The 26987-nt window shown below is 59.2% G+C and overlaps 3 protein-coding genes across 17 annotated transcripts in view; 2 read left to right on the forward strand and 1 right to left on the reverse strand.

Annotated features, from left to right (window-relative positions):
* The window catches only part of MGRN1 (mahogunin ring finger 1), a 55107-nt gene extending 41668 nt beyond the window's left edge, over nt 1-13439 (forward strand). For 2 of the 5 annotated variants that reach the window (XM_035022185.1, XM_035022186.1), the window contains exons 11-17: nt 97-206; nt 2400-2465; nt 4097-4323; nt 5993-6110; nt 6385-6430; nt 7491-7589; nt 11618-13439. In XM_035022185.1, the coding sequence (XP_034878076.1) occupies nt 97-206; nt 2400-2465; nt 4097-4323; nt 5993-6110; nt 6385-6430; nt 7491-7589; nt 11618-11730 (779 nt within the window). In that variant the 3' untranslated portion in view covers nt 11731-13439. Of the gene's footprint in view, nt 1-96; nt 207-2399; nt 2466-4096; nt 4324-5992; nt 6111-6384; nt 6431-7490; nt 7590-9842 lie in introns of all 5 variants that reach the window. The other 3 variants (XM_035022188.1, XM_035022187.1, XM_035022189.1) reach the window with 3 other exon arrangements.
* Nucleotides 13440-13537: 98 nt separating this feature from the next.
* NUDT16L1 (nudix hydrolase 16 like 1) lies at nt 13538-26669 on the forward strand. 5 transcript variants are annotated; one of them, XR_004682277.1, is made up of 6 exons: nt 13538-16225; nt 16302-16632; nt 17289-17511; nt 18347-18508; nt 21758-21820; nt 25069-26669. XR_004682277.1 is itself a non-coding variant. In XM_035022191.1 (4 exons), the coding sequence occupies exons 1-3, from the start codon at nt 16076-16078 to the stop codon at nt 17508-17510; spliced, it is 633 nt and encodes a 210-aa protein (XP_034878082.1). In that variant the 5' UTR covers nt 13538-16075; the 3' UTR covers nt 17511; nt 18352-18682. The 5 variants fall into 5 exon arrangements, 3 of the variants coding, with proteins under 3 accessions (XP_034878082.1, XP_034878081.1, XP_034878083.1); XR_004682278.1 differs by lacking the exon at nt 25069-26669 and adding an exon at nt 24677-24767; XM_035022191.1 differs by lacking the exons at nt 21758-21820; nt 25069-26669 and having other exon boundaries at nt 16302-16562; nt 18352-18682.
* The window catches only part of ANKS3 (ankyrin repeat and sterile alpha motif domain containing 3), a 30443-nt gene continuing 22312 nt past the window's right edge, over nt 18857-26987 (reverse strand). For 4 of the 7 annotated variants that reach the window (XM_035022178.1, XM_035022182.1, XM_035022183.1 and 1 more), the window contains 10 exons: nt 25960-26097; nt 25373-25482; nt 24906-25082; nt 21738-21862; nt 21135-21276; nt 20555-20727; nt 20114-20199; nt 19560-19643; nt 19260-19351; nt 19095-19186 (listed from right to left, as the gene is read on the reverse strand). In XM_035022178.1, the coding sequence (XP_034878069.1) occupies nt 19272-19351; nt 19560-19643; nt 20114-20199; nt 20555-20727; nt 21135-21276; nt 21738-21862; nt 24906-25082; nt 25373-25482; nt 25960-26097 (1115 nt within the window). In that variant the 3' untranslated portion in view covers nt 19095-19186; nt 19260-19271. Of the gene's footprint in view, nt 19187-19259; nt 19352-19559; nt 19644-20113; nt 20200-20303; nt 20423-20554; nt 20728-21134; nt 21277-21737; nt 21863-24905; nt 25083-25372; nt 25483-25959; nt 26098-26987 lie in introns of those variants that run through there. The other 3 variants (XM_035022179.1, XM_035022180.1, XM_035022181.1) reach the window with 3 other exon arrangements.

Genomic DNA, 26987 nt, shown 5'->3' on the forward strand with positions numbered 1-26987 from the left:
GTGGGTGGGTAGCTGGTGTCCCTGGAGCCCGGAGGGCCTCAGTGGTGCTGGAACTGGCTGCTCCTTGCCTGATGTGAGCCCTTCCCTCTGCCACAGCCTTCCGGGCCCTTCTGCAGATCCGGGCGGTGAGGAAGAAGCCGGGAGCCCTGTCCCCTGTTTCCTTCAGCCCTGTTCTGGCCCAGAACATGGACCACGACGAGCATTCAGTAAGTGCCTTTTTCTTCTGTGTTGGGGGGTGTGGGGCAGAGAGAGGAGGGGGTCTGGAGGAAGCCCCTGCCCACTTGCAGAGCCTATCAGGTGTCCACATGCCCTCAGGGCTTACCTTCATGGTAGGTTGGCTTCAGGTTCCCAGTGGGGCCGTGTCGTGAGGCCCTGGTCGGTGGCCAGAAGGAAGGGCAGGGCCAGACTGTCTCCCTGTCTCTGCCTGCCGGCTCCCTGGGCCTCCTCTGCCTGGTGGGCCAGCGCTGGTCCCCACAGGTCGTGGTGAAGTGGAAGGGGTGACCCAGGCTGGGCCCAGTGAGCCCCGGGTCCCGAGAGTGTTGTTGTTTCCGCCAAGAGCAAGGGCCATCTGACGGCTCGCAACCCTGCCTTGAGTGTGAGTGTCCGTCACCGTCACCGTCATTCTACCAGCCTGACAGCCAGGGCCACTGCATGGGTCCTAGGAGGTGAGGTCTCGCCCAGTGGGCAGCTGCCACATGGTCCCCCACCCCCCACGTTCTCTGCTCACCTGGAGGTGGTGCCCAGCCTGGACATAGGAGGGCACCTTGGCAGCCATCCACCTCGCTAGCTTCCTGGGAAACCGGGAGGTAGAGCTTGCAGGCAGATGAGGGAAGATGGGCTCAGGCTTCGGGGAGAGAGATGGCTCTCTGGCTGAAGAGATAGACGGAGAGAGACGATGAGACCCAGAAAGATAGGCAGAGACAGAGAAAGACATGGAGAGAGATGGGCAGAGACACAAAGTCACAGAGACATGGAGAGAGACACAGACGGGGATGAGAGTAGAAACGCAGGTACTGAGACATTGGCAGAGAGATAGGACGAGACAGGGATGGGGCAGGAAGGGGAGGCTGGCGTGGGCGGGCGGGACGGGCAGGGGGGTAGGCCCAGGTCTGGAGCTCCCAGGCCCCAGCCGGCCGCAGCAGTTGTCAGCCAGGGGATCCGTTGCTGGGACTCAGTGATTCTTAGAGGAAAAGGACCCAGACCCTGTGGCTTGTGCACCCACAAGATGGGCTTCTGCGCTGGGCCAGTGGGTGTCATGTGTTTGGCCTCTACTGTGATCTGAATATTGGGCCAGTGTTTAAAAGTCTGGACATTTTCCTTAAGACTCCGATTTCTGGCTTCTCTTTCAAAACTTGAAGCTGTGGTCTTGCAGCTGGAGCAGACACAAGGCTGCTTGGAGGTGGGGCCTCCATCACCCCCACTCTTCCTGGGCCGGCCAGACCGGGTGTTTGCCTGCTGGACCCCTGTCGGCATCAGGGTTTACTATTTCCGAAACAGCCCTCCGGCGACTTTAATGTTGGGCTTGACTTAGGAACACTGAATATTTTCCCCAGCAGTGCAGTTTTAGTAGAGATTGGAGTAGCCCTGAGATGTGATTTGTTCCTGGGAGAGAAGTCACTGTTCCGAGGGATGGGGGCTCGGGGATGGATGGTGGATTTTCCTGTTGCTTGTCTGTGCCCCTCCCAGGCCCTGCCCTGGAGTCTGAGCGTCCGGCTGACTTTCACTCTTACCCTGAGAGAGCCAAGATGCCGCTCACACTACTGGGCACACTGGGGTTTGGGTTGTAAGCTTTATATGCTCCTGTGACTTCCCCTCCGGAGGGTAAAGAGAGCCAAATAAATGGGCTCTTGTTCTCTGCCACGTTCCCTGTATGAGCAATTTCCACATAGTGCCACAGAGAACCCAAATTTTCTTCCATGAGACCGTTACAGTCATTGAGGAGTGGGGGTGATCTGCGGTTGATTTTTCTCCCCAGCTTTCCTCTAGGAGTTGGACATTGGTGATAAGTTTATGAGGCAGTGCTGAGCCTCACAGAGGTACGGGGTGGAGTGTCCCCTTCCTGTGCCCAGCTGAGCCCACTTGTGGGGAGCGCCTGGCCAACCTCATACTTGTGCTGACCAGGACCTGCTTCTCGGGGTGACCCAGACCGTGGGTGGGCAGTGGGACAGGGATGGGCTCTCCCAGCGGCAGAACTCCTGGTGTAGATGTCCAGGCCTAGGTCCCTGCAGAATCTGTACTTGGCCGGGTCCCCCGACTTCACGTGCAGGTTACGTTTGCCAAGCACAGGCTCACAGCACACCTAGAGACCAGCAAACCTGAAAGACCCCCCCCCCAGCCCGCCAGCTCCAGTTCCGTTTGGGGGGTGGCAGTTGTAAAACGTATGATTTTTATCTTGACAGTGTCCCTTTAAAAAATCAAAGGCGCACCCCGCCTCACTGGCCAGCAAGAAACCTAAAAGGGAAACAGTAAGTGTGTTTGGCCCTATGGCCACATCTTTGCCCCGCACCCTAATGATTCAACCAATGACAAGTATGGGAAGTCATTTTCACCCCAGGCTAACGTGTTTGGCTAATTTAATCTGTCCAATCCACTCTCCCCAGTCCCGGCGTCCCTGCCCAGGAAGGGAGTTTTGTGGAACAAGCAAAGCTCAAGGTCTGTCGGCAAAAAGCCAGTGTCTCGGCTCCTCGCTGCCAAGCGGCAGCAGCACCGGCCTCGGGCCGCCCCTTCTTGCCAGCTCTGCTTCTGCCCGTGGTCCCCAGTGGCCTCGTTTCCCTTTTTTTTCTTGCTGGCAGTGGAATGACGTTGGAGGTGGAGCTCCCTTGCTGCTAGTTTTTGCAAAAACCGTCTTCCTCGCGCTTGCTGCTTGTCCCGCATCCCCTGCTCTCTTCCCCTTGGATGGTAGCTCTTTGGGCCAAGAACTTGGTTTTCTGGCATTTTCCCTGCATCTTGGGGAGCAGGTGGGGACCTCTGCCTGGAGCCTCTCCTGACCCCCGTGGCCCTTTGGCAGAACTTAGGTGGAAGTCCCTGGAGGCCCAACCCGGAGATGGAGGTTTTTCCTTTTGGAGGGCAAGGAGGTTCACAGTAATTACTGGCCTTTAAGTGGAAGGCAGGTTGGGAGCAAATGCAGGGCGTCACGGGTCCAGGGGCCCAGGGGACTCAGGAGGTGCTCGCTGAGGGCAGGGAACCCCTACCCTGGCCCTTCTGCCTTCCCCTGGTCCCCAGGGCTGTCCCATCGTCGCCCAGAAAGGCAGCTCTCCCTTCCTCCCGGCAGAGCAGTCAGGCGGGCGGGGGCTTCACACTGGGAACACCGCTGGGCATTTGCCCTTGGCCTTGTATAGTGAGAGTGAGGCAGGTGGCTGTCCCACCTGCACAGCGGCCTGGGGGCCTAACATCTCCCGGCACCTGGGCATCTCCCCACCCTAACCCTAAAGCAAGACTCAGTCTGTTGATTTGCTCCACTCCCAGCAAGGGGAAAGACTGGTTCTGAACCAGGGGTGCCCGTTAGAACCACCTGGAACACGCGTCGCCTCCAGTGGACGCTTGTTCCAGGCACACAGAGGATCTCGAGTTGGGCCAGATGCCTTTGTGGGGCAAAGTTCCCTGAGGGGCCAGGCCCTCCCTGGTCTAGAACATACGCAGCTCCACTGGCCTCTCCCGCCTTTGGCATGGCTTTGCTCTCCACCTGCTCCTGAGCCTCCTTGCTCTCTCTGATCCCTCACTCTCCACCCTTGCCAGGCAGGAACAGAAAGCCAGGTAGGGGCTGGCCGAGACCAGGGGTGGGGAGGCTTTTCTAGCTGCCCTGTCTTCCTTCATCTGGGCACAGAGCGGGCCACTCGGGCATCCCAGGCTGCGTGCTGCAGCTGATGGCCGAGGGAGCCCTGGGGGGTGCCTGGTGCTGCTGTGGCGTTCTTGGCGCCCCTCTGAGGGAGGGGGGTTTAGGTCCCTGGAAGGTGGAGTGGACAAGAGATGGCCAGAAGGCAGGTTCTGGGGAGTAGAACATCCCTGGGGCACAAGGCCAGCGTCTCGGGCTTTGTGGCCCAGGGTAGTGGGCAGGGAGTGTGGCCAGCCCGTCCCTTACCTGCTCTTGTCCCCACAGAGCTCTGACAGCATCCCACCTGGCTATGAGCCCATCTCCCTGCTTGAGGCGCTCAACGGCCTTCGGGCCATCTCCCCGGCCATCCCTTCAGCCCCCCTTTATGAAGAGATCACCTACTCAGGAGTCTCGGATGGCCTGTCCCAGGCCAGCTGTCCACTCTCTGGGATCGATCGAATCCTGGAAAGCAGCCACCAGAAGGGCAAGCCGAGGAGCAAATCCCCTGACAGGTGAGGCTGGTGCCAGGATTCCCTTTGGGGGATGGTATGTGGGAACCCAGCCGCCTGTTCTGTGGCGGGGGTCAGGGAAGCATGCGGTATCATGAAAGAGGTGCAAAGCAGGGGGCCGCCTGGGTAGCTCAATTAGTTCATCGTCTGACTTCGGCTCAGGTCGCGATCTCGGGATCCTGGGATTGGGCTCCATGCTCATCGAGGAGTCTGCTTTGAGATTCTCGCTCTCCCTCTGCCCATCCCCCTGCTTGAATGCACGCTCTCACTCTAAATAAATAAATATTTTTTAAAAAGTGCAAAGCAGGTGTATTTGAGGCTTTAGGTTAGAACGTTTTGTTGGGTGATCCACCAGAGTGACTCACAAAACCAGTAGCAGGTTAGGTTAGGGCTAAGGTTGGTTACAGCAAAGGAGAGAGAGCAAAGCAGCCGGAAAGATGCACTGGTGGAGGCCACAGGTGCCCAGCGTCCCTCCCTGTCCCAGGCCACACAGGACACAGTGGGAGCCCCTTGAGTCTCAGGGTCCCAGGACTTTCTGGGGGCTGTCACATGGGCACATCCTGGGTGAGCAGCCGTGGCACCAAACCCGGGCCGCCACGAAACCAGGCGCATGTCGTCACCCTTGTTATGCCCAACAAGCCGAGAGTCCAGTCATGCTTCCCCTGGACACATGCGAGACACAGTCTCTTCTCACACATGCTGTTTTTTTTTTTAATTTTATTTTTTAATTAAAATTCAAGTTAATGTGGAGTGTATTATCAGTTTCAGAGGTAGAGCTCAGTGATTCATCAGTTGCATACAACACGTGATGCGCTCGTTGCATCACGGGCCCTCCTTCATGCCCGTCACCCAGTTACTCCACCCCCACCCCCTCCCCCCCAACAGCCCTCGGTTTGTTCCCTGTGATTAAGAGTCTCTTACGGTTTGTCTCCCTCTCTGATTTTATCTTATTTTTCCCTCCCTTCCCCTGTGATCCTCTGTTTTGTTTTTTAAATTCCACACGGAAGTGAGATCAGACGATAATTGTCTTTCTCTGGCTGACTTATTTCGCTCAGCATAATACCCTCTGGTTCCATCACCTGTGCTATTTTCTTAAGTAAAGTTGGAAGCTGTGTAAAACCAGCCACGGCCCCGGGGACTTGCACACGTGGCCGGGTCACTCCAGATCCAGAAAGAAGCATGGGGGTCGGGGCGCCTGGGTGGCTCAGTTGGTTGGGCCACTGCCTTCGGCTCAGGTCATGATCCTGGAGTCCCGGGATGGAGTCCCGCATCGGGCTCCCTGCTCAGCAGGGAGCCTGCTTCGCCCTCTGACCCTCCCCCCTCTCATGCTCTATCTCATTCTCTCTCTCAAAATAAATAAACAAAATCTTTAAAAAAAAAAATTAAAAAAAAAAAAAAGAAGCAGCATGGGGGTCTCCCCTGCTGCCCCCGCCCCCCACTCCAGTGGTTTACTGTTGTGATGCTCTCCTCCTCCTGGAAACACAGAGCTAGGGTCAGGCCCATGCCTCCGAGTCCGTCCGGCCGCCGGGCCTGCTGGTGGGCGCTCTGTGGGCGCACACGCCTCCCCCGGGCGCTCTGCCGGCTGTGCCGTCTCACCCACGGGTGGCGTTGGCTTTGGTGGGTTGGTGTTTATCATCGACACGTCCTCCACTCCCATCTTCTCTGTCCCCAGCACCCTGCGGTCTCCGTCGTCCCCCATCCATGAAGAGGATGAGGAGAAGCTGTCCCAGGCCTCGGACGCCCCTCCCCCGCTGAGTGGGGCGGGGCTGGCGCTCAGCAGCTCCCCCGAGGTGAGGCCCTTCTGTCACCCTGTCCCCACTGCCTGTGGGCGGCCTCCAGACCGGGGGCGAGGTGTGCCCGGGCCCCCCTGCAGCACTTGCTCACATGGCACCCTCAGCTGGTTCCCTCATCTGTGGGGTGTGTCCTGTTTCCGGGACGGGGGCTGTGCGGGAAGTCCCGGAGTGGCGGCCGCAGCTCGCCCCACGCCCCCTCCCCCGGCCGCGCACAGCCTGCTCCCCACTCGCGGCTCCGGAGCTGCGGGCACACTTTGTCCTTGTTTCCTAGAGCTTCGTAATGGAGGAGGCGGACGAGGCGTTGGCACTGAAGCAAGGTAAGCCCTCCACTTGAGGAGTGTGTCCCTGGCCTCGCTGTCGGAGGACTCCCGGGCCGCTCTTGCAGGGGTTTGGCAGGGCGAGTGCCAGCTCTGCTCCTTACTGCACCGTCTCCCAGAGCACAGCCTCGGCCGCTCCCGGTTTTCTGCACGGGGCCAGCTGTTCATGTGTGTCCTGTACGGGCTGCCCAGCCACCGCCTGGAGGGACCCAGGGTCCCTCTTGAGGCCGTAGGCTGGACCACCGGGTGCAGGTGCACAGCTCAGCCAGGGCCCTCCTCTGCGTGTCCCTGTGTCCGCGGAGCGAGCCTTGCAGCTCTCTGGAGTGGAGAGTTTAGCATAGCTCAGCCTGCTGGGGCTTGAGTCCCAGCTGCCACTAACAGGCATTGACCTCCCAGTGGTTGTGGGCCTCTCTGCCCTCAGCATGTGGGGTCCGCCTGCAGGTTGCTGGGCCTGGGGCCTTGGGTCTGGGTGTGAGTGTTGGCGCCCAGGGCAGGGTGCCCAGTCTGGGTGTCTTCACTTCCTGCCTCTTAGGCCTGGATGGGCCTGGACCTCAGGATGGGCCTGACCCTCTCCCGACATCCCTTCCTTCCTGGGCAGAGCGTGTGCCCAGACCAGGTGGCTCTCCACTGTGCCCGTCCCAGGGCCCGGGTCTCCCTTCTGCCAGAGGGACCTCCCCCTGAGGACACTCTGGGCAGCAGTGGGATCTGTGCGAGAGGCGGCGTCCACACGGGCCTTGCTAGCTCCCCACTGTGTGGCCCAGCTGGAAGGAGAAGCAGGAGACAAATCTGTTACCTTCTTGTTTTTGTGAACAGGAGTATGTACTGTTTCTCTGATGAGAAACAAAAGCCCCAGGCTGGGGTGGGGTGAGAAGGGTAGTAAAGAAAAGCAAACATCGGCCTTTCAGGCCTAGAGGGCGGAGGAGGGAGTCAGGGTGGGGTCTGGGCCGCAGAAATGGCTGCAGAGCCCTTAGGGAGGAAAGACAGGCTCCTGGGGGTCCTGACCAGAGGAACAGTGGCCACCTTCCGCCTCTGGGCCTCTGACCTGCCCCTTCCTCTGCAGGGAGCCGAGTGCCGTCCATCGAGAACGTCCTGCAGGATGGCAGCCCTGAGCCCTGCAGCCATGGCCAGCCCCGCCTGCCAGCCGATATCTACCTGCCAGGTAACAGCATTCGGCAGTGTGTGTGGGGGGGTGGTATACTGTCACCGTCCGCATGGAACTTGCGCTGACTGTCCCTGTGGAGCTGGGGATCTGGTCTGACTCCTCGGGGAGCGGCTGGCCTGTCAGGAGCCCAGGTCTCTCTCCCTGGCTCTACTCACACTCCTTCTTTTGACCCCAAAGCACAGCCTGGCCCTGGCTCCACAGTCACCCCCTTGCAGCCCCTTGCTCTCTGGTGCAGGGCCTGTGCGTCAGGCCCCTTCACACCCGGAGCCAGCTCAGGATCTGGAAGGCAGGAAGGGCTTCTTGTTCAAGGACATGGTCCTTCTTTCCATCCATCTTCTGCTCGGAGCCCAATAGGCAGCTCTAGCCCCACTGGAATCTCCCACACCTACTTCACCCATGGGCCCAGCAGGCCCTGTTCAGGTGCCCCAAAAGCAGGGCCTCTGCCCCAGGGAGCGACACACAGAAAGCCACCTGCGTGCCCCAGGCCTGACGCTGGCCACCAGTCCTCTGCCACCTGCCTGAGGGGCTGACAAGCGCTCACAGGGCCCAGGTGAAGTGGTGCATCACAGGCCAGGGCTGGGTGGACAGGTGGGGTGCCGGGCACCTGCAGGCCCCAAGGGCAGTGGGGGAGGGGTCTTGCTTCTCTGCCCCCCTTTTCCAAAGGCCTCTGCCCCTTGCCCCCAACTCCTCTGCTCTCTGCTCCTCTGGGTCAAGATCCTCAGCTTTAAGTTCCGGGCTCCAAAGATGGGGGACAGGAGTTGGGGGCTCTCAGAGACTGGTGCCTGCTGCCTGCTAAGATACCATCTGAGGGTCCAAAATCAAATAGCCACGATGCCCTCAAAGTCTGGCTCCTGCCACATGGCTAGGAAGCACCTTTGCCCCCCGCCTGCCCCAGTTCTCGGTGACCCGACCTGTGCATCGGGCCTGGCTGCGATGTGCTTTGGTTTGGAGGTGTCTTGTCCCGCCCGCACCAGCATCTGGACAAGCAGTGGCCTGTGCAGACAGAGGGTCCAGTTAGCCCAGAGAGTGGCATGGTCACCAGGGGTAGGAAGGGCAGGGTAGTAAGTGCCGTCGGCACTCATGCGCCTACCCAAAGAGAAACCATGGGTGAAAGCCATGTTTAGGACCAGCGTTCCATAGAGTAACACAGAATTCCAGTAAGTTCTTTCAGGGAACTTCAAGGATTTCCTTATAATTACAAGCTTGGGGGGATGGGGAGAGCCCGGAGAGGGACTTCCTAGAAGCATGAGTGAGAGTTGTGATCCTGTGGGTGAAGGGACACCTTGACCCCACCCAGCAGTGCCGGCCACCTGCCCCGCGATGTCTGCAGGTCAGGACAGGTGACAGCAGGCTCTGTGGCTCTCTCACCCCCCAACCCCAGGCCGGTGACATGGCCTGCTTCAACTCCACAGATGGGGCGGGGGGCAAGTTGGCTGTGGAGGTGGTAAAGGAGAGGCTGAAATCCGTGTTTGGGGCATCAGAAGCCCGAATCCAGCCCCGGAGCGTGAGGAGCCAGCAGGGGGGGCGGGGCGGTGCTGCGGCTCTGGGGCCCGCGCCCCACCGGGGTGTGCACGCTGCACGCTGTGCCCTGAGCAGCGCCGTGAGTACCCAGGGGCTGCCCCCCACGTGGGGGCCGGGCAGGGGTCCTCACAGACGTGCACACCTTTATAAGCATATATGTACCTGTCTTCCTTTATTCCCGAGCCGGCACCTTCTGTCCTGCTGCTGGCTCTCGCTTAGCCGAGATGCTAAACATCTTTCACATCGGGCTGTATTCAAGAACGGGGACGTGCCCACGGGTGTCTTCGTTCTTTACAGAAGCTGCACAGCTGTCCCCTAGAGGGACGGCACAATGTAGTGAAGCTTCGTGTGCATAGTGTTGATAGGGGGATGATAAGGAGGCCGGGCAAATCCATGTCGGAAAGCTAGACGCGGGCAGCCCTGTAGGGTGGGGGCCCCCAGGGCACTGCCTTCCTCGAGGTGGGCGCCTTCCTCGAGGTGAGCCCCGCCTGGCCCCTGCCCCTGCCCTGTGCGTGCTTCCCTGGGCTGAGTGCCTCTGCGTTGGACTGTGGCCCAGTGCTTTGTTCTCCTTTGTTTTAGCACGAGTCTGTGTGGGCGTTTCGTCCGGTTCCCCCCCCCCCCCCCCCCCCCGGGGAATCTTGTCCTAAAGCAGTGCATTTGCTGCGGAATGTGCTGGTCTGTCTGAGTGCTTTGCTAACTGAGCTTCCATCTCTCTCCTCCTCTGCACAGCCCTGGGGCCTGACTCCTGCTCTGTTGGTATAGAGGAGTAAGCTGGTACGTGATCGCCTTCATCCGTGTTGTGGGGTGGCTCTGAGGGGCATCCTTGACAGTGCCGGACTGAGGACCTCCCCAGCTGCCTCTCCCTCTCCTGCTTCTTCCCTGGGGGTTCCTTGCCCTTTTCTGGCCTTCTCCACATCCATGTCTTCCCTGGGGTCCTGGATTCTGAATCCAGAGCTCTACAAACGTGCTACACCTTTGCCCCTAAGAGGTGGTCCCAGGGGGTCTGACATTGGCCTACTTTCGGAGCCAGAGCATTTTCTGTGTGGACTAGGTGGCCCAGCCAGGCTTTTTTAGCCTTTAGGGCCCCAGGAATGGTGACTTAGCCCTTGCTGAGATCCCCTTGTTGCTGCTGACTAACCTGTCCCCCAGCTATGTATGGAACTTTCGGAACACCAGCACAGGCTGAAATCAGTCCATTAGGAGGCCATGTGCGGTTGACCTCCACCCTGATTGGGAGATGCCTTCTACCTGTGTGACCTTGCCAAACGATTGTTTATGGAAGGTCGTTCCAAGAGTGCCACCATGCAAACAAGCGAATGCGATTAGGACCTTCTTCCCCTTCTTCACATGACGGTAGCAGCTCTGGGAAGTCTGGTGGTGGGAGAACCCGGTGCCTTTGGTGGCCCGACCTTTCGCAGATGCGTGTGGGGTGGAGCACTCCAGCAGCACTCCTGGCCCATCCTGCAGCGAGGGCCCGGCAGCCCCCGCGGGGACATGTGCCCCAGGCTGGTGTGCGGCCTTCCTCCTGGCCAGCTGTCCTCAGCTTCCGGGTCTGTCCGCTCATTTTGACAGCTGCCTTTATGTCCTTGCACAAACCTTTCTTGTTCTTCTTGAATGTTTCTTCTAATGAATCTTTCCCTCTGTTGAAGTAGGGCCCAACACTTTTATAAAGTCGGCCCTGGTCTCCGTGTCAGTGGATGTTGAGTGCTGTAATCTAAAACCTCCAGAAGTAGAAAATGCACAGGGGTCAGGCTGAGCTCCAGGGAGCTGTATTTTGCCTGCGGGCTGCATAGCAGAGCTGATGCCCCGCGCGAAGCCACAGATCCTAAGAAATCAGTTCTTCCACCTCAGGGACTGTGTCATGGGTGACGGGGCAGACGCACTCCTTGGTTTGTGATTTGAAGGCTGTCCGGTGGAGCCCGTGTCCAGTGCCTCTGCGGCTCTGCCAGTCCTGCTGGTCACTGGCTGCTGCAGGCCTGGGTCACAGCTCCAGCACCGGCCCCTGGGGGGCTCACTCGGTCCAGGGACAGAGCGCCTCATGGCATCGGGAGGCAACAGTGTGATCACGGCGGAAGAGGCCCCTGAAGAAGGCAGGGCAGGACTCCAGGGGCTGCTCTGAGCACAGAGATGCCCCCAGGTCCAAGTCCACTCCCCCTCTGCCTGGGCTTGACTGAGTCCTGGTGTAATTCAGTAGCGAAGGGCAGCGGCTGGTCAGATCCCAGGAAGCGGGGCCTGGGCGAGGGAGGAGGTGAGCGAGGAGACCCCAGGAGGAGGGAGCCCACGGCGTCCCGTTGCATTCTGTTCTGGGGCATCAGCTGGTGCTGTTGCCTGGGATGTGCTCTAAGAGAGACAGGCCCCTGCTTACTCTCCTGGGGCTGGAGTTTCAGGTCTCTGGGTGGCCCTGCCCTCTGCGGGAGGCTCATGGTTGGTGGAAACTGAGCCCGATGGGTGAGGTGGGTGACTCGGCCACGCATGACCGCTTCGCCCTCTGCTCCTGCCTGCAGGATGGTCCACCTCCATGGAGACGCCCCACAGCCTCCGTACCACTGGCCCGCCCCGGCCTGTGCTCAGTGGCCCCAGTCCTGACCCTGGGGCCACTGAGCTGACCCCACTCTGAGAGCCTGGCCAGGCTGGCAGCATGGAGCCCTTAGCTCCCCAGACTTTGCCGAGGGGCCACCGGATTCCAGCGTGACCCCTGGCCTCTCCTGTCTTGCACGCTCTGCGTGGCCACTGGTTCTGAGGGGCCACACGACCCTTGATTGAAGAGCACAGTGGACTGTGTCCCCTGACAAATTCCTTTTTCTACAGTCGATGTATTTGTAAATGGTACAAGATGAAGGACGGCAGCTTTCTGTTCTGGGCTCTGAGCTCTGGGGTTTCCCCCAAACGCCCCATTGGCTAAATGGCTGGGACTGGGGCCTGACCACCCACGTGCAGCCTGGACCAGCTTCTCGCAGCATCCTAGCTACTGGGGACTTGACATCCCAAGAACTCACAAATTCTCCGAAGAAAAGTGTGTTGGTGGGTGAGGTGGTATCTTCATAGGAGATATTATAGGGACCTTGTTGGCTGAGGAGGAAAGGAAGTGGGTCTGAGTCATGGTCAATGAAGGAAACAGTGCCTGTCCCCTGCCCCACGTGCGCCTGTGTCCTTGGCAGCCCAGCTCTTGCTGCTCACGCCCTCTGCTGCTGCTTCTCCTTCCTGGTCCAGGCCGGTGGCTGGGGGGGTGGGGGGCGGCGGGCTGCCTCCCACAGCTCCCCCCTCCCCCTGGGGGCTGGGGGCTGGGTCTACCCCCGGGGGCAGAGGCAGCAGACAGAGACCGGTGGTCCCTCTCTCGACCCTGCGCCTTCTCTGAAGTGGCTTTGCTCACATGGCAGGTCCCTGCAGGAGCAGGGGCTTCCGCTGGGCTAGCTGCTGCCCACTTGCCCCAGGGAGGGATCTGAGCAGCTTCCCTGCTCCCTCTTGGCCACTGAAGTGTCCCTTGGTTTCTCTTTGACTTGTCCTGTCTGGGGTCCCTGTAGTGGACCTGCCTGGGGGACGCACATGGCAAATCCCGTCTAAGGTGACCTCATCTTTTTTTTTTTTTTTTTTTAAAGCAAAACTTTCTGGTCAACAGCAAGGCAAAGGGGGCATCCAGCCCCGGTGGCCCAGGGTGACAGCTGCCCAGCAGGGACCTTGAGCTGGGTGGTTGGGTCTGTGCAGCTCTCTGAGGTGGGAACACTGTCCTGGTCTGGGGTGGGGGGTGCAGCGCGGCCCACTTCCTGAGGAGCTGTCCTGGGAAGGACGGTTCTGGGGCAGCCGGCAGCAGTCCACAGAGCCCTGTGGCCCAGCCGGCCTGTGTGTGCAAAGCCCTGGCCCCCGCCCCAGCACCCTCCCTGTGGCTCGCCCCACAGGGTGCTCAGGAGAGAATCCAGCAGTAGAGGACTCGTCTTCTTTCCAGTTGAGCCTGTGAGCAGAGCGCTGCCCTAGACACAGCTCTCGGCCAGCTTTTCCCAGCCACTTGACTCCCTGCCCTCCCTGGCCCTCCCCGGCCCTCCCCTGCTGCCCACTCTGTGCTCAAGCCCGCGCGAATGCCAGCGCGCACACAGAGAAGTGCAGGCACGCGCGCACACAGCCTGGCTGCCTCCCTCCCTCCCTCCCCTTCCTGCTCCCGACCTGCCAACCCCCGGCCTGTCGCCCGTTGGTATTGGTGCCAGTGCTCTGTTTGAAGGCCGGGATGCAGACTGGCCTGTCTTGGACTTACATGTGCTATCATTTGATGTACTCTGATTGGCTAGTTTCTGTTCATTTTTACTGTATATTTATAGTAATAAAATCATGCAGCAATATCTTGTCCGCTCCTTCCTCTGCGCATTGCACCGAGGGACCTCAGCTTCTTCTTGGTCTGGAGGCAGGACGGCGGAGTGGCTCCAGGCAGCTCTGGCCGCCGCCACCGCAGCGTGAGCACGTCTGTGTGCACGAGTTGTTAGTGGCACGTGACTTCCAAGAGGGCGAGAGCGCATGAGGTGGTACGTAAGGTGCGCGAGCTGCTGTTTATTACAACCGTGGCCGTCATTGTGCTGATTCTGGGTTGGAGTGAAGCGGACTCTGGGGACGGGGCTCGTCTTCTGAGCGGTGGAGCAATCCCCGTCTTCACTGCCGATCCGTCCCTCAGATACTTACTGAGCACCTACCGTGCTGGGGCTGGAGGGGGTCCAGACCTGCATGGCCCCGGCCCGGGGAGTTTGTGTTCTAGGCACTGGGACACTGTGCAAGTAATCCGAATCTTCCCAGGTTGGTTGACTGTTGGAAGAGTCAGCTGGTGACCAGGTGGAGCTCCATGGAGTACTTGATTTAACCTGTGGCGGAGGAGGGCCTCTCTGAGGGGAGTTTCAGCTGAGCCCTCCCGGTGCCGACAAAGGCCCTGGGGCCAGAGTGAGTCTGGTATGACCCCTGAGCAGAAAGAAGCCCTCGTGGCTCTGGTTGCTGGAGCATCAGAATCGAGGGGTGTTGGTGGGGTGCAGATGCCTCAGGACCTTGTAGGGACAGTTTTATTCTGAGAACAGAGGTTTTTACACAGGGCAGCAACTCTCCACAGCTGTCGTGGGGAATGGATTAGAGGGCCAGGTTTGGTTGCTGGCTTCCCTGCCCAGCGGGTGGCCTCCCAGTAGGGAAAGGCTCTAGCGCCCCAGAGCTCCCAGGCAGCACTGGCCCCACGCTGCCTCCTCAGGTCCCCTCTGACTCAGGTGCTTACTGGTGAGATCAGTGTTCTCAGCTAGCTAGTCCATGCCCCGTGTCAGGCCTGCCATCCTCAGCCCTGCAGCAGCTGTCATGTTTGGGTCTGGCATGGTCCCAGGGTGGGTAGAAAGGTGTTCCCGTGTCAGACGAGTTCTTGCATGGGATGCGCTGGATCTCCCTCCACACTTTTGCCAGTGGACCAGGAATTGTGTTAACATCTTGTGTCAGGGAGGGGTTGGGGGCATGGGGTACCTTTCCTCTGTGCCCCCTTCCTCCCCCCTTCCCCCAGCCCTGGGTTTGGGTCATGGAGACGTAGCCACCTGTGGCCTGGAGATGTCGTCTGTCTTGGGATGGGCCCTTCCCCTCGCTGACCTCTCTTCAGACACGGTTACTTGCCCTGGAATCTGGCTTCTCCCTGCCAGTTGTGGTTGCCCCTTCTGAGTCTTGACCCCCAGGAGAGGCCATGGCTGGGGACAGAGCCTGCCTCTTTGGATCCTTATTCCCCATTTGAGAGTACTGGCACGGACTCACTGTGTGAACGAGTGTATAGTGGGTCCTACCAACCCCTTGCCAGCCCTCTGCCCCTGCTCTCCTCTCCTCAGCCCTGCTGAGGGCAGCCTTCGCCACAGCGCTTGCCCTCGTTCACTGCACGCGGTTCTCCGAGGCTGTGGCTGGGGCGCCCATCCTGTGAGTGCAGGTGGCGGTTCCTTTGCTCATTAAATCCGTGCCCACTGTGGGAGGAGAATGGAGTTTGGGTCAACCAGTGGAGTGAGTGGCCCCATTGCAGGATTCCAAGGAGCCTCAGTGCTCCTTCTTGGACACTGCTTCCCGTGTTCCCGAGCCCCAGCGACTTCCTTCTCCAGCAGACGCGGGGTAAGTACTTCAGGCCCTCTCTGTGAAAGTTAGGAGGTTTTCTGTTGTGGACACGGGAGGAGACAGGGTGGGATCCTGGCTCTGGCACCAACTGCTGGGTGCCCTTAAGGCAAGTCCTGTTCCTCTGTGTCCCAAGTTTCTCCTTGGTAAATGGGGGAGACCCCATTTCCTCCACCCGAACCTGGCATATGGTGTCTGACTGGGAGGACACTTGGGATGCTGGGCTCGGATTTAAGGTACTTCCTCCCCCAGCAGGCTGGGTCTAGGAGCCCCAGGGGCTGTGCGTGGACTGTGGGGGCAGCCGGAGCTCTGCCGGGCCCTGCTTTCCTTGCTCTTCTGGAGTCGCGCTGACCGGCAGTGACCTTGGATGGGAGTGCTTGGCTGGCGCGCGTGCAGGGAAGGGTCGTAACCTCTGGTCTTGGGGCTCCGCGCAGCCCTCCTCTGGGAGGCGCCGGCCGGGGAGCGAGGCCGGGGCTGGTAGTGTGAAGCCTGTGGGGCGTCGCTCCCAGGGAGGCGTTGGGGGAAGGCATAGGACTCGTTGTGGGCAGTCGGAGCCCCAGCCCGGAAGCAGCGCCCGCCCGAGGCCCCGCTCGTCTCGAGAGAGCTCGGTGCGGGCGCCGTGCCTCCGGGGCGTCGTGGTTCTCGAGGGCCGTGGGCGGGGGCGCGCGCAGCCCCCTCCTTTTGCACACGCCCCTTCTGCGCCTCAACGACGCGACGGAGCGCCGCGAAGGGCTCGGCCCCGATGGGCGTCGGCAATTGGTGGAGGGGCGGGCCTAAGGGCGGCCCGCCTTCAGATTGGCCAGGCCCGACGGGGGCGGGCCCGCGCATGCACTTAAGCAGCGGTGCCCCGGCCGCGGCGGGGCAGTGTCAAGATGTCGGCGGCGGTGCCGGAGCTGAAGCAGATCAGCCGGGTGGAGGCTATGCGCCTGGGGCCGGGCTGGAGCCATTCGTGCCACGCCATGCTGTACGCCGCCAACCCCGGGCAGCTTTTCGGCCGCATCCCCATGCGCTTCTCGGTGCTGGTGAGGACGCGGGTGGGCGGGCGGGGGACGGGACGCCGCTCGCACCCCGCGCCCGTGACCCGGCCCTCCCTTGCAGATGCAGATGCGCTTCGACGGGCTGCTGGGTTTTCCCGGGGGCTTCGTGGACCGGCGCTTTTGGTCTCTGGAGGACGGTCTGAACCGGGTGCTGGGCCTGGGCCTAGGCTGCCTGCGCCTCACGGAGGCCGACTATCTGAGCTCGCACCTGACCGAGGGCCCGCACCGCGTCGTGGCGCACCTGTACGCACGGCAGCTGACGCTGGAGCAGCTGCACGCTGTGGAGATCAGCGCGGTGCATTCGCGCGACCACGGCCTGGAGGTGGGGCCGCCGCCCGGGCCCCGCCCCCCGCCCCGGGGTTTGGCTCTGGCTCCGTGGAAGGCACCGATGGGTAACACGTTCCCCTGAGGGTCCCCTGGCCGGGCTGGGTGGGGTGTCGCTGTCTCCAGCATCGGGGTGGGGAGAGGGAACTGGGGGCAGGTGTGGGAGCGAGGGGCCCGGGGCTGGGGTTCCCTCGGGGCTGTGTTCCATCTGCCTTGCTGCCTGCCATTGCCAATCCTGGGAGCGGGGAGTGGGATCGGTGGGAGGATGGGATGGGGTGGTGCCTTCTGGGGAGGTGGGAAGCTAGGGCTGGTTCATGGGCTGGATCTCACGGTTGGGGTGATGAAGGCTCTTAGGGTCTGTGGGTTTTATAGTCTGGAGGGGCGGGGAGTCATACTTGGGATATTTGGGATTCACCCGTGGAAGGGGGAGCATGGGGTATGAACTGGGGGCTTCGTGCCAGCGGATGGGAGCTGGGACTTGAGAGTGCAAAGGGTGGTCATGGGTGCATGGGGTCAGCTTTGAAACTTGCCTGGGGAGTAGAGGGGCTGCACTGCTCCAAGGGTATGGCTGGCTTCCGCCTCACCAGACCCAGCCCGGGTCTCGCATTACAGCCTTCGCAACCTGGCTGCCCTTCCCCTGGCCTAGCAGCTCACAGGCTCCTCCTGCTAGGGCTGCACCATTGGTGTGGGGGCCTGATCCCACTCCGGTCTCCTCTCTGTGCAGGTGCTGGGGCTTGTGCGCGTCCCACTTTATACCCAAAAGGACCGAGTTGGTGGCTTTCCCAACTTCCTGAGCAACGCCTTTACCAGCACCGCCAAGTACCAGCTGCTCTTCGCTCTCAAGGTGCTCAACATGATGCCCGAGGAGAAACTGGCTGAGGCTTTGGCCGCTGCCACTGAGAAGCAGAAGAAAGCGCTGGAGAAGCTCCTCCCGTCTTCCTCCTGAGGTTGAGTCTATGCGGCGTGTCTCTTGCCCTCCCCTGGTTCTGTGCCCTGAACTCCTAGGAGACGTATCTCCTCCTGTGTGTGTTCACAACTCCTCTCTGCTGCCCTGGGCAGCTACCGGGTGGTGGCCAGGTTACTGGGAGCCCACCCTGGTCAGTAGATGGCCTGGCTTTCCAGGCTCAGGACATTTTCTCCTACCTCAAGGCGCAAACTCCACATGAGGCTCAGGTTGGTGGAGGTATCCCCCAGTCATCCATGTGGGTAGGTAAACACACAGACCATCGAGAAGTCCCTTTATTCTTGTGGAGCATGCCTTGAGTCCTGTCACCAGCCAGCCCCAGGGCTGAGAGAAGAGCTGGCTCAGCTTAGAATGTTGTACTGTTACTTTTGGTGGTGGTTAGTCTTAATTTTTCCTATGGTGTGTGAACTGGGAGTGAGGCTTCGAAGCCCCTTTACCCCATTGGGGCTTGGTCCCTAAGGTTAGGTGGGGCCATGAGGCCGAGCTGGAGTTGTTGAAAGAGAAAGGACAGGAAAGTCCATTCTCGGCTGCTCTGTGTGTTCTCTGGTCCCAGCCATAGGCCTGGGGCTGAGTGCACCCGGGGGGGTGGGGGGGCTTCTCCCACTACCCAAGGACTTAAGGGCGGGAGCCAGGCGCAAGAGTGCTGGGGTCCATTCAGCGTGGAGCTGATACGGGCCTCCTGTCCCAGGGGGAGGTGGCGTCCGCCTCCCTGTGGTTGCTGTGGGACTGCCAGCTTCAGGCCTCTCTGGGCCCTACACCTGCTCCAGGGCTGAGCTCCCTGCTCTTTGCTTTGCGAGCCTCCCTTTCTGCATTCCCAGCACAGGCTGCAGGCAGCTCCAGGACATGGTATGGAAGCACGGGCCAAGTGTGCAGAATGACAACCGCCGAGCCACCACAGACGGGAAGGTCACCACTGGCCCTATGTCCAGAAGGACTTCTCAGTGAAGCTAACAAAGTTTCCACAGCACCTGCTTGGCCTGGTAAGGAAAGCTGTGCTCCGGCCCAGCCTGAGCGTCTCTTCCACCTTAGAGCCTCGATGAAGTGGCCAGTACGTGGGGGCATAGGCACTTCTTTCTGTAAATAAAATACCTGTACCTGTTCCTCTCTTCCTTCCTTGGGGCTTGGGGGTGTGCATCACTCTTCAGATTGCTTCTGTAGACTCGATGGGGCTCGGGGCAAAGGCAGCCCTCGATGCAGGGGATGGCAGAGCAGGAGGGGGTCAGGCGGTCTGCCCTGCTCTGCACACGGTGGTCTCGGCCTGCCTTGCCCGGCTTTGGTTTGTCAGCCAGCACTGCAGGTGGCGGGATCAGAATGGAGCCCCTCACCAGCAGAGCTTACATTTTATTTTCCAGCCAATGACATACGCTGCCCAAGTGCCCAGTCCTCTCCCGTGTGGCACCTGCGGTGTACGGGGACCCGCTCTCTCCCCGTGGCCCTGCCCGCTCTGGGCCTCACCCCCGGGCTTCTGGCCTAGAGGCCCTCGTCCTGCCTTGGTGTGGGCCTCCCTCCTCGCCCCAGCCCTATCCTGCTTGCTGCTTCGGGGGCCTGATCCTCCGGCCCGCTGCAGCCGCTCGCTGTCCGCGCTCCTGTCTTCCAGGCACACAGCTTCAGGGTGGATCAGTCACCCAACGTCGGATTCTGAGAAGGGAAAGGGAAGACTGAAGGGAGAGCTCACTGCTGCCCAGGGTGCCCTGCTCTCCCAGCCCGGGGCCTGGGCTGGCGGACACTCACCGTCCCTCCCAGCTAAGGCTCCCGCCAGTTCTCCTTCCCGTTCAGCACTTGCAGCTTCTCCAAGCTCTGGGTCACTGAGCATAGCACTCGCCCTGAGGACGGGAGCAGTTAGTTACTGCTTTGCAAGTGTGAGAAGGCCGGGGGTGGGGGGTGGTGCCTAGGACTGCGTGGCCATGGGGGATAGTAGGCTAGGGCAGGGCTGACCCAGGGGTCAGGGCTGACCAGGCGGGGCTCTCCCTGTTCACCCACTTTCGGCCCCTGCTGGGGGTGAGGCCACTGGCTGCCCTCCTGGAGACTCACCCATTTCCTGGACTCGATCCTCCAATACTCCTGACAGCTCAGGGAGGCTCAGGGCCTGCAGGGAGGCTGGCCAGCCGATGGAGTCTGCGGACAGAGAACCAGGTGGGCCTGGGGCCTGTGTGGTCACCACAGGTCCTGCCCGCTTTGTCCTGAGCTGCTGCGACCAGGGGACCCACCCAGCTGTTGGTTCCTGCGTGACCTCCTTGTTATACCAAAATACGTTCTCCCACCTGTTTCTTTAAAGCCCTGTCAGGGTCCGGCCCCAGGAATGAAAGTGTGAGGGTCCCTGGCTTACAGGGAGGTCTTGCCCTGGGGTAGCCCCAGCTGTAGGCTGCAGAAGTCACTGCAGATCCTGGACAGCACAGTTGGCCAGGGCCCAAGGGCTTTTGCCTCCCATCATGGGGAGGAAATGGGGGTGACAGGGCACCCTCACTCTGGAGCCTGGGATGGTGTAGAGGAGGGATGGAGTGTCAGTATGATAAGTGCCAGAACAGGTGCTAACACGGGGCCCAGGGCAGCGTCTATGCAATCCTGAGCCAGTACACTGTTCTTACCAGCTGTGGGGAGGGCTGTGCCCAGGGGGGACCCTCGGATGGACACCTCCTGCTTCACTCTGGCTGACAGCTCGGCTTGACAGGCTCTGCCAGACACAAGGCCAAGTGCTGGTGAGGGAGAGGCCTGGCAAGAGTGCCTTCCCTGGCCCCCGCGGGGGCGGCAGACACCCGCACCTCCTTGAGTGGCAGGTGGGGCTCCGCCTTCATGGCAAGCTCTCAAGGCCCGAGACCCAGGCAGAGGACGAGCTGCATGTAGCGTGCAGATTCTCGGGGCCCTGTTTGCTGCCTGGGTCTGCTCTGCAGACAGAGCTGGAACAAAATGGAGGACGACAGTGAGTGACCCCAAGAGGCCCTACCAACAAGCCCTTGGTGGAAGAATCTGGAGGCATCGGTGATTCAGGGTCTGGCCTGGGCCTGGGGGCAGCTCAGATGCCCACTCACCGCAGCTGGTCCAGGATGAGAGCGGCATCCCGGGTGAGGGCCCAGGTCTCCTGCAGCTGGGCGTGCATGTCCTTCTGGGCGCCATCCTGCTCCAGGAGGCAGCTCTCCAGCACGGCGCGCAGCCCCTGCTCCTGCGACACCTGGCCTCGCATGGCCTCCACCTCCTCACAGCGCTGCCATGCGAGACGCAGGAGCCCGCGTGCCTAAGTGAGCTGGGGGCGTGCAAGGCTGGCTGCCCCCGACCCCGGCTCTCTCTCTGTTGTCCCCTGGGCTGGAGGACGGGGACGCCCATCTCCAGATGGAGCCGCCTCTGCCCAAGCGCGGTGGTGTCCGTGCTGGCTGCTGGTTCTCCGCCCTCCCCCTTTATCTTCTGGGTCCGCCCGCGCTCCTGCCCGTGCATCTCCCCTTGGGCACAGGAACAGTACCGCTTTCTGCCCTTGCTGTCCCATCGCCTGTCCCGGCTGCTTCCCCTGCTGACCCTGGGTACTTGTCCCCCCTGCTCGCTCTCCTCTCTGCGTCCTTCGCTGCAGCCGTGTCTCCACGCCCCTCTCGCACGGCCCCTCCCCTGCTCCCCACCTACTTTGTGCAGCTGGATGGCAAGCTCCTGCATCTCGGCTTCGAGCCGGTCAGCATAGGCCAGCTCCAGGGCATCGCTGGGGGGACGGGCGCCACTGTGCCATCGAGCAATGGCCGAGGTCATCTTCCTCTTCGGCCCAAACAGCCTGCAGGGGTGAATTTGAGAGAAGTACACAGATGGGCGGGGTGTGCAGAGGTGCCACTGACCGTCCTTCCACCAAGATGGTCCCCTAGGCAAGGTCCCAGCTTGGAAGGGGGAGAGTGGCCCCCAGGATCCTGGGACAGATGACAGAAACAAAGGGTTCCAAGCAGTGACCCAGTTGGGGCTGGCCTCCCCTGCCTGGTTGCCTCCCCTGCCTGGTTGCTGCTGTTTTCACTCAACAGGGAGGCCAGGCCAGCTAGGGCCAGGCTGTGAATGGCCTCCCACCACCTTGGGAAGCTCTCAAGTAGACAGCCGGGCCAGCTTGGGGGGCTGGAGAGGCCAGCTGGCTGCAGGGAGCGAACGGACTTCCGGACAGGGCGGCTTGTTCCACCGCAGCCTTGGGACGTTGCAAGCTAAGCTGGCCCCTTCAGGCTCGGCGGAAACCAAGGGCCCCTCTGCACTCACGTGATGCCAATTTCCTTCAGGTCGCTCTCAGTGAGGGTCAGGAAGATGCGGAGGTCCACGTCCTGCTCCTCGAACACCTGCAGGTACTTGAGACACCCAATCTGTTCTAGCAGCGTGGCGAGGTCCTGGAGGGCAGACGAGCCAGAGTGGGTCAGAGGGTGGGTGGGGACCTACAGAGGCACTGCGGCAACGCAGGGCCCTTCCTGCCAGGCGTGCATTCCTCGGTGCCGCCAGTCCCCGAACCCCCCCCAGTGGGACGGTGCTGCTGGCGCCAAGGGCTCCAGCCCCCTCCTCTCTGTGCCCTCAGGCAGAGTAGACGGTCCGGAGGGCCTCAGCCCGTCTGTCTCCACTTCAGCCTGGACGGTGTTAGTGCTTCTTGGAGGGCGGGTCCGGTAGCAACAAACTCGGAGTCTGTTTACCTGCGACCGCGTGACCGTCTTAATTTCTTTCACTTTGGAAGGACAGTTTTTGCTCGGATATAGCATTCTTGGTGGAGTTTTGTTTTCCTCCTCTCATTACTCTGACACGGTCATCAAATGTCCTCTAGGTCCCATGGTTTCTGATGGGAAATTGGCAGTTAATCTTAGGAGGTTTCCTTATGTGTAAAGGACTCACTTCTCTCTTGCTCCCTTCAAGCTTCGCCTTTTGTTTTTGGACAGTTTCATTACTTTAGGCCTAGCTGTGGACCCGAGTTTAACCTACTTAGGGTTCATACAGTTTCTTGGATCAAATGTAGGAAGGTTTGGCTATTTCTTAAACACTTTTTTGTGCTCTTCTCTACCACCTCTCCTTCTGGAACACCAATTATCTGTATGCTGGCTGCTTAATGGGGTCTCACGGGTTTCAGTTCATTCTTCATTCTCTTCTCAGACGGGATAATCTCAATTGATCAACATCAAGTTTGTGGGGCCTTCCGCATGCTCCAGTCTGCTGTGGAGCCCTCTCGTGAAACATTCATTTCAGTCATTGTACTTTTCACCTACAGAATCTCTATTTGATTCGTTTTTATTTCTATCACTTTATTGATATTCTCTATCTAGATAGGTTTTCTTGAGCTCACTGGACATATTTGAAAAAGCTGATCTAGAGTCTTCGTCCAGTAAGTCCCACATGACCGTCCTCAGGCACTGCTTCTGTTGACTTTTTATGGCCTGTGAGCCATACTTCCTTGTTTCTTTGCACATCTTGTCTTTTTGTTGAAATTTGGACATTTCCAAGATTTTAAGTAATCTGTACACCCAACAGGGGGCTTGAACTTACAACCCCAAGATCAAGAGTCACATGTTCCACCAAATGAGCCAGCCAGGCACCCCTCAAATTCGACATCTTAATGTGGTGGCTCTGGAGATTGAATTCTCCTCCATCTCCACAGCTTGTTGCTGCTGCTTGTTGTAGAGGTTATTCGTTTAGTGCCTTTTTGATAAAGTCTGTGTTCTTTCTCACATGTGGCCACAGAAGTCTCTCCTCGGCTAGCTTAGTGGTCAGCTAAGGACTGGACAGATTTCCGTAAACACCAGAGACCAGTCAGTCTCCCCCTCTTTGCTGCACAGCTCTGTAGGCTTGGCTCGGGCACATCTTCGACACTCAGCCAGGCAGATGACAGCCCTACCTCAGCCTTTACTTCCTCCTTGTTAGAACCTCAAGGCCATCAGATGTATTCTCACGTCTTTCCTGACCATCCACACAACACAGCCTTAAGCAAGTGTGTGGCTTCCCAGATTCCCAGGAATATGTCAGAGCTTTACAAACCTCCTATGGACATCGCATTCCCCAGTTTTTCCTTTTCAGCTTTTGTGGTTAATCTTATTTGCCCCAACTATTATCCAATACCTCAGGCAGCTGCAAAGTTAAAACATATAACTCTAATTATTTTCAACACACATTCTCCAAGCAGAGGGTTTTTGTTATACTGGGTAGACAAGCTCTCAGTCAAGTCAAATACAGTTTTGTAAGCATGGCCTCCTAGGGAGTCATCAGATGCATCCAATAATGCCAATTATTTGAGAATGAAGCATGGAAAGAGCCCCTGCACTGGCTGTCACAGATACCCTGGCACTGGAGCGTGCAGATGAGACTAAAGCGAGTTAAAGTGCTACAAAGCTTGCAGTTTTGGGATTCGGCCACTTCTCTTGAATGAACATTTCCAGGTTGCTCCAAGCTTTTGCTTGATTCACAGAGTTTTGAAAAAAATTATTCTGACCACTTCTGCCAGTTTATTGCCTTTAATGGAGGAGCAAATTTTCAAAGGTTGTTACTCTGCCATTTGCCTTAACCTACTTTCTGAAACAGCCTAAGATCCCAGCACCACCACCACCCACTCTCCCATGAACATGTATTTAAGGAGTTGAAAGGTGTAGCTGTTCACTGAGCCTGGAAACATAGGCCCTGGAGAGAGCTCTCTGGAGGGGCCACAAGGAGAAGCCAGCAAAACTGCAGGCTTTTAGTGAATAGCAGAGCTGTGACTTTAATAAATGGCAAAAATGTACTTCTCTCTTTCATCTTTGTACTACTTATGCCCACAGAGGGCAGGAGAAGTCAATAAACAGTTGATCTGCTGTGCCGGACCCATCACCCCTAAGAAGCTGGTGAGCCGGGCGCCTGGGTGGCTCAGTTGGTTAAGCAACTGCCTTCGGCTCAGGTCATGGTCCCGGAGTCCCGGGATCAAGTCCCACATCAGGTTCCCTGCTCAGCAGGGAGTCTGCTTCTCCCTCTGACCCTCCTCCCTCTCATGCTCTCTGTCTCTCATTCTCTCTCTCGCAAATAAATAAAATCTTAAAAAAAAAAAAAAAAAAGCTGGTGAGCCAGAGCGACCCACAATGAGGAGGGCAGAGATGGCAAATTTCCTTAAGCGCCACTTTCTCTCTGCTTCATATGCATCTTGTCACGGACTTCTTCTGAAAGCAGCTCCCTAAGACTGGTCCTGTTTTTCTCCGCCCCAGGCTCAGGGAGGCTGAGTAAAGTATGGAAACCAAGGGGAGAGACAGATCCCGCCCATGGAAAGGGATGGAACAGAAACCCTACAACTGGCACTTGGAGCCCTTAGGACTCCTCAGCCTGACTAGCTTCCCCGATCATTTGGGGGAAAACCATCACCACACTTTGCTCTCCACGGTGCCTGGCCTCACGGAGCACGAGAGGTCTACCTGCCGGCTTCACAGATGGCCTTACCTGAGGTCCTGAATGGCGGGACCTCTCGGTCTGGGGCATCGATCCCGGGGAAGAGGCTGCCCCCGAAGGCCCGGTGCTGGGAGGCCACTGGCTCTCGCTGTTGCTGTAACGATTTTTGGTCTTCATATAACTTTTAGTTTGCTTGCGAACCGAACTTTTACAGGCATGATCCGAATCCTGTGGCAAGAAGCGTGCTTGAAGTTAACACTACGGGGCTCACAGCTAATGGAGCTGCATCCACTCTACCCTCTGTCCCAAAACCGTAGCTGGGAAACCGCCCCACCGGCCACATAGAGGCTTCCTTGGTGACTTGCACGGTGGTCGCTGCTCACAGAGGGCGGCCAAGGACACTGTGTGTCTGACACGCACGAAGTCCTTGTCACCAGACTTGCCCTCTCGGAGGAGGCAGCCCCCACAGCACCATGAAAGGGGAGGGAGGTGGGAGATCAAGAAAGGAGAAGCTTCACCTCGTTGCTCTCCAGAGAGGCCTCACTGCTGACTCCCGGGGCTCTTGTCAGGCCCTCGCTGCTGCTGCTGCACCTCCCGACCCCCAGGTTGGCGCCGAAGGCGTGCTCTTCTGACAACAGTCAAGACAAGGGCAGCTGACCACAGGTGTCCCTTGCAGGGCCTCCCCAGAGCCCCGCACCCACTGCATCCAACTCCTGAAACCGCTCACTGTTCTCTGCTGCCCGGCCCAAGCCCTCCTGCCCTAGCACATGGACAGGGGCTTTGCCCGTTTTGTTCACTGATAAATCCAAGCATCGATCTAGAACAGTGCCTGGCCCCGCAGACACTCTGTCAACAGCTCCCGAACAAATGGTACATGTAACAGAACAGACATTTCCCCGAGGCCTTGCCAGTCAAGGAGCTTCCCTGGTTAGGAACGACTCCTGCAGATCCTGCACCTCCCCCGTCTCCGAGCCACGTTCTTAGTCCTCACAAAAGCCAGACCCTGTGTACCCTTCACCCCCTCGTTCTCCACTGGCTGGACCCGCCACAGTTCCGTGCGCCCGCTGGGTGGGTAGAGGGGTGACGCACGGGGCCCCCCACGCACCCCGACTGCTGCCGCTGCTGCTCTCCACATCCCGCTCATTGATCGGGGAGGTGACGTCCCTGTAGCAGAGGTCCCTCCCTTCCAGCGGGTTCTCATCACTGCTGTTGAAGGTGACGTAGCCTGGCAGAGGCACCTGCTCTGTGGACAGAATGGGGGACATACACCCACGTGAGCACAAAAGGGACAGAGTTCCTCCTTCCAAATTCAACCACCCCAGAGGAATCCGGGCACGAGGGAAGGCCCAGGATTCAGGCAAGCAGAAAGAAAACTGTTCTCTAGCTGGCCGTTACCCCATCGGCTCCAACTGTGCGGTGTGCAGGTGAGGAAAGACTCCGAGGGGTGTGGGGACCAGTCTGTGTCCCACAGCAAGAGCATGCGGATGGGGACTGGCGCCCCTTCCATCACACCATGTGCCGCTTTGCCGAGTGGACAAAGCAGGAAACGGTCAGCTGTGTTCACAGGTTCCTGAGCCGAAGGAAAACCAGACCACTAAGTGGTCCTCGTAGCTGGGAACGAAATCTCACACACACCAGCCTTCGTGCTCCCTGTGACTTTTCAACACACACATCTGGGGGCGCTGCTCCTTGGGTCAGTCAGCCCCAGCTAAACAGATCTGGCTGAGCAGGGAGGCGGGAGGCCCCGGGCTAAAGATTAACAGCAGTAACACCAAGTTACATAACCTCTGAATGCATCTGCCTGCAAGAAAATGTTTTTTCATCATTGGCAAACAGAATATACGCACATATAGAGAATTTAAATATCACAAGGTGTAAGAGGAAAACCAAAATTATGAAATGGCACAACTAAGGGACAATGGGCATCATTCTTTGGTGAATGTTTCTCTGCCTATGTGGGTGCCTAAAAAGACTTCTGTATAAACGGGTTTAGGCCAGATTACTTTGGGAACTCGAACAAATTCCATTTTAAAAAACGTGTTGGGGGCGCCTGGGTGGCTCAGTGGGTTAAGCGACTGCCTTCGGCTCAGGTCATGATCCTGGAGTCCCTGGATCGAGTCCCGTATCGGGCTC

This window comes from Mirounga leonina, unplaced genomic scaffold, assembly GCF_011800145.1.
Source record: "Mirounga leonina isolate KUSES-001 unplaced genomic scaffold, KU_Mleo_1.0 Mir_175, whole genome shotgun sequence".
Classification (NCBI taxonomy): Eukaryota; Metazoa; Chordata; class Mammalia; order Carnivora; family Phocidae; genus Mirounga; species Mirounga leonina.

What these genes read in the sequence shown, in the direction of transcription:
- NUDT16L1 (XM_035022191.1), top strand. Translation starts at nt 16,076, where the DNA reads ATGTCGGCGGCGGTGCCGGAGCTGAAGCAGATCAGCCGGGTGGAGGCT. An exon ending in CCATGCGCTTCTCGGTGCTG is followed by an intron (nt 16,226 to 16,301) that starts GTGAGGACGCGG and finishes CCTCCCTTGCAG; the next exon opens with ATGCAGATGCGCTTCGACGG. An exon ending in CGCGCGACCACGGCCTGGAG is followed by an intron (nt 16,563 to 17,288) that starts GTGGGGCCGCCG and finishes CTCTCTGTGCAG; the next exon opens with GTGCTGGGGCTTGTGCGCGT.